The 5541-nt window shown below is 30.0% G+C and overlaps 1 protein-coding gene across 1 annotated transcript in view; it reads right to left on the bottom strand.

The window, feature by feature from the left end:
* LOC111085322 overlaps positions 1-5541 on the bottom strand; it is a 21614-nt gene that overhangs the window by 14683 nt on the left and 1390 nt on the right. Inside the window, exons 2-3 of the mRNA XM_022383389.1 lie at positions 4961-5466; positions 3103-3171 (exon numbers count right to left, since the gene is read on the bottom strand). Of these exons, the coding sequence (XP_022239097.1) occupies positions 3103-3171; positions 4961-5363 (472 nt within the window). The 5' untranslated portion in view covers positions 5364-5466. The remainder of the gene's footprint in view (positions 1-3102; positions 3172-4960; positions 5467-5541) is intronic.

The raw sequence follows: 5541 nt of genomic DNA, 5'->3' as shown, positions 1-5541 counted from the left end.
AAACTATAGACTTAGTATTTTTGACTTCACAAACATCTAATTTGAACCAATGCTGCATTCAACATACCACGTGACACACAAAAGAAATCTATGTTTATCTGCGTTTTTTTAATATTTACTTTTAAATTAACAAATTGAGTAATATATAGTTTTAGAATTTTAATTATAATCTACAGTTTGATACTAAAGTTATTGACATAAATTCATGAAATAGTAGTTCAATAAAATTTTGAATGCGAGTCAACAAACGAGATGATATGGCCTTTCACCTGTGGCACATTCCAAAAGGGTTAAAATTATTCAGCATTTGTCCAATTAATGTTGTCAAAAACTGGACAATGAAGCCATCTGAATGAGTGTTATTTTATGGGCAGACAATCTCTCTTCTCCACCAATGCTCCATTTGGAACTTAACAAGTGAAAATGGCAGTGGTTGAATTCATTTAAAAATCTGACACTTTTACAACAGCATCAGGTTATGCTGATAGATATGAATTTGCATATGTTTGGAACTTATCTAACACATTTTAAGACATATGCATGAAATTGTTTAGGTGTTTACTGTTAATTGAATGTGTCAAAGAAATATAGCTTAGTCAGGCTATATTAGTTTACTTTAAGAATAATCTATATTATCTGAAAATTACACACTTTGGATAAAAAAAATAAGGAAAAGGGGTGCCAAATCAAACCAGTTGCACCCCCCACTGACTGTACTTCTATGTTCCAGCCACTAACGTATGACTTCTCAAAGCCAAGATATAAGCAATTATATCACATCATGACAAATGAAGCTAAGAGAAAGAGAGAAATTAGCTACAAATTGATGGAATCATACTTGTGTTCAAACTTCACAGTCAATTCCTCCCACTTTATTCAAAACTCTTATTACTTTCCTTCCAGAGTTACATTACCAAATTATCCTTAAAAGAAATTCAAAAAATTCACATACATTAATATTTTGGTTAAGAGTGTGCTGAAATCCATCCAAAACATTTTGCAATATTGATATTTTAATTAAAGAAAGTTTATTTACTATAAATGAACTCCCAACTTGAAATGATTACAACTTTGCTACAATTCAGTCTATTTTGAATAACTTGTAAAATATTGTCACAATAGTTTCACTATCCTATTCTTTATTTTTATATTCACTTTGTCTTTTTACATTGTATTTTCATTACTCTTTACAAATTGTTGAAACTTTTGTACCTAATATTTTATACTGTTCAGTATAAATTGCTGAAGATGGAATATGTACATTCCCAGACATTCAAGAATTAAATGTTTGTTGTTGTTGTCCTATAGTTCATCAATAAACTTTGATTCCCATCAAACGAATCTGTTGCTAATTTTGCAATATATTTTTAATTTTATGTATAAAATTAAAGAAAACTTTTTGTATTAAATAAATTTGAATTAATTTTTTTTAATGTGTAGAGGAATGACTACAAATTTATTTTCTACTAACTGGAGTACCCATCCCCTGGCTGGAAGTTGTGAACATTTATGACTAATGAAAGATTACCTGAGGACATGAAGAGTTGCTTCCCTTATATGTAATTGTAAAAAACACAAAAACAGCCATAAAAACTGCAAAACACAAAAAAGTAGTGGTAAAAAAATTCAAAAATGTCCATAAGAACCACAAAATGTAAAATGCTAAACTGAAAATTGGTATGTATCTCCCCATGGACCCAATGAACTCCATACCAAATTTGGGGAAGATCCATCCACAGGGAGCAAAGAAGTGGTCAAAAATGCAAAAAACATCCATAAAAACTAAAAAAACTGAAAATTTGTATGTATCCTCGTATGGACCTAATGAACCTCCATACCAATTTTGGTGAAGATCCTTCCACACTATGCAAAATAGTTACCTGGACATACAACAGACAGTACTATTATATGTATATAGATAACTTTAATTCAGTGGTTCAATTTTGTTTCCAAGGGCTGATGCACCAATCTGGGCATGATAAAATTAATATATTTAAATCTCATGTAAGGGTACTAACAGTCTCAATTTTCTTATATTAGTTTAGCTTAGCTTTTATTTATCCTGGTGAGCGTAAGAAAAAGGAGTTAAAAATCTCATAAAAACATTAAAACTTTTATTGGAGCCTCAAGTAGTAAAAAGAAAAAAAAAAGTAACAAATTTCTATACAGTACTGAAAAGCTTTTAGATAAATCTTTACAATATAGGTCCTAAATATATAATTAGTGTTGTGTATTGTAACTAAATACTGACATTTTTTTCACTGTTTTTGAAATACCACTTGCTATGCACATACGCTCAGATAGTTTTTTCCCCGTAGTAAAATAAAGAAAAAAAATAATTAGTCTGTTATTCATAAAAAAAAAGCTGTCTCTCCTCTATACAGGTAAAATGTTGTATAATGAAGGCCTATATGAATGTCACACTAAATTTCATATATTGTACTGTGTTTACTCATAAAACATTTAGTTTCACACAATTAAATTCCACTTACTGGTGAAAATTTATAAACAAACTGATACAAATGGTTCTTGGTCTGGGCTTCATCACTGAAAAGTTATTCCCAGTTCTTTTTAAAACTGTGAATTTACAACTGTAGTAAAATATTCATGCTATTCCATTTAAATTCTTAACTTCCAGTCTCTTTTTTGCTATTCCGCAAAATATTTTTACAATATTTGTCATATTCCAAACTGGTATATGGAGTTCTGAATAATATGTGCATGACTTTTTGATTTTTTTTTTATAAACAAACAGTTTGGTTTGTACAAACCAATTTTGTTACTTTTTAGATTTATTTTATCATTTCCTTCTCTTAAATTATGGACTGAAAATTTGGTTCAAAAAATAACATTTTATAAGAAATTAAACTTTGATTTGTAGCAGCCATACTTCACTCTCTAATAATTTATCCACCTAATAATATAATGTTATGTAATACCTGTTAAAGTAAAAAATTCTGTTAGTTGTTAGAATCAGTGAAATCAGGAAACTTTTCAACACACATTTGAACTAAATGGCACAAATGAACGAATAAAATACAATTTAAGTGAAGCAAGTAAAAACAACAAAATGGAATAAAGAAATTAATGAATTATGCTTACCATTGCAACATGATTTTTGTGTGCTTTTTGACTCTTTATCTGTTCCCATTGTAAGCTGAAACTGTAGCTCTAAAATATAATAGAAGAAATAAACTGTAAACACATTAAAATTACAGCATAACTTGCCTTAATTAAGTTATTTTAAGTGTACTTCAAACTGTAAACCTATTACACAATATACCAAGTCATGCTTCACCTTAAAACATGATTCAAAATTTTTACACATCTGTATGCTAATGTTAAACAATCCAATAAAATTGTAAGAATTTTTTTCTATTTGCTGTTGATTAATAGAAACTAGCATTGTGTGATACATGTTTATTATTTTACCACAAAGGTTATGTTTTTACCCCTGTGTGTGTGCGTGCGCATGTATGTATGTATGTAGTCTCAAAAACAGCTGAATGGATTTGGATGCAAGTTTGTATACATTTGGACTATGACCCAACTTAGAACTGATTAGTTTTTGGAGGGTCAAGATCACAAAAATCCAAGAAATCCCCAACAGTTAGAATGGGAACCAATTTTTACCCTCACCCCCATAAGAGTGGTGAGAGTATTGCAATTGAGTCCATGTGTTTGTATGTCTGTCTGTCTGTGTTTCTGCATGCATATCTTGAAAACTAATAGATTGATGTACATGAAAATTTTACACAATATGGAAAGCCAGTATGGGACAGTCCTCCCCAAATCTGGCCTGGATCCAAATGAGGATTATGGATCACTTTGAAGTTTCTTTTTTTTTTTTTTTTTTTATTTACATATAATGGAGAGACAGGACATTTTCACCATTTTGAGTTAATAAGTGGAAAGTATGATCAGATTTGTACTCTTGGACTGAAGAGAACATGTGAAAGTGACAAAACTTGTTTCCATATAAACTTCTTTTTCTGACAATAGTGAATGTAAACTTTATTTTATGTTACTCTACATGGTATTGTGTATTTAATTGCTATCACCAGATGCTGTTGTTATACAATGTATTTTTTGCAAATTGGAATTTATTGATGGGATATCACAGTATGAATAGGAATGCTATCCAATGATCTACTTAGAAACACACAAAACAGATAATGCAAAACAGATCAAAACTGAAAAGTGTATAGTCACTGAATATTGGACACCAGGTTGCTAATAAGAAAAAGTGACTTGGCATTTGGGAATTGAAAACATTTAGATATAATCTGAAGAAATATACTGAATCTTGTATTCTTCTGAGTTTTGTGTCCTTTAACTGTGCCTCATTTAACAATCTAGTTATACAAACACTTATCTTTGAAAAGGCTTTTGATATTTTTTGAATGAAAGGCCTAACCATGGCAACATTGCACACTCAAAAAGTTAAGAACTTGCCATTAAACAATTATAAAGTGATAAACTTGATGCCCATGATACCACAATTCACATCTGTGGCAACATACCACTCTATAAGCATATACAAATCATTCAAGTACAATAATTCTTTGTATAAAAACAACAGCTACTAGAAGAAACTAAGTTTACAAAAAAAAAAGCCATAAAGAGCCAAAGCTTGATGAGAGAACTTGAAATCTTAATCATGATTTACCTCATATACATTACAAATTAACAAATATTGAATCAAATCAAATGAAATGATTAAAAAAGTTCCTTCTGATGCCATATTCCACATGTTTATTACTAAACACAATCAACATTTAATGTTTTCTAAATATTTTAAAAGCATAATTGGAATATCTCCAGTTTTATTATATTTTTCATACTGAAATTCAAAGAAAGGTTGCAAAATCCTAACTATTAATTTTATAATAGTTACCTATATATAGTTCACTTCACAAATAAATGTTTCTAAAAATGTCTTACCAAATAAATTTATTACCTCTATTTTTTTCCTTAAGTTCCTCTACTTCCTGAAGTAAACTATGCAGTACCAAGGCATGTTGTTCTTTAACAAAGGCCAGATTCTTCTCTAACTGATGAATTTTTTGCTTCAGATCCATTTCCTTTCTATCACCGATAATGTGTGTATATGACAAAGCAGAATTCAACTCATCTGTTAATCCAGCTGAGGCAATGAAAGAACGTGGTGGAGGCAGTCTCTGCAATCGGTCACAAAGCAATGGTCTCGGATATCTATTAAAGTGGTTGGCTTTGGACCACTGATATGCACAATATACAGGAAGATGTTTATGGTCTTGCACAGGCAGTATTAAACCATTAGTGGCAAGTACAGATGGAGAAATAGGCACATGTACATTACCTGCTCTATCAGATCTGTTCATGTTGAACCATGATGCATGGCTTTTGGTGCGTTCTTCTGAATAATACTTTTAAATACACATAGTCGTTTGATGAAGTATAAGCAACGTCTTGACACTCAAATACCTGAATTTTAACAAAAATTTGAGTTAAAACTATATATATATATATATATATATATATATATACACATATTATTTA

The sequence above is a fragment of the Limulus polyphemus genome, unplaced genomic scaffold (assembly GCF_000517525.1).
Source record: "Limulus polyphemus unplaced genomic scaffold, Limulus_polyphemus-2.1.2 Scaffold331, whole genome shotgun sequence".
NCBI classification, from domain to species: domain Eukaryota; kingdom Metazoa; phylum Arthropoda; class Merostomata; order Xiphosura; family Limulidae; genus Limulus; species Limulus polyphemus.
Note: the sequence above shows the minus strand (reverse complement) of the source record. Positions and strands in the feature narration are given on the sequence as shown.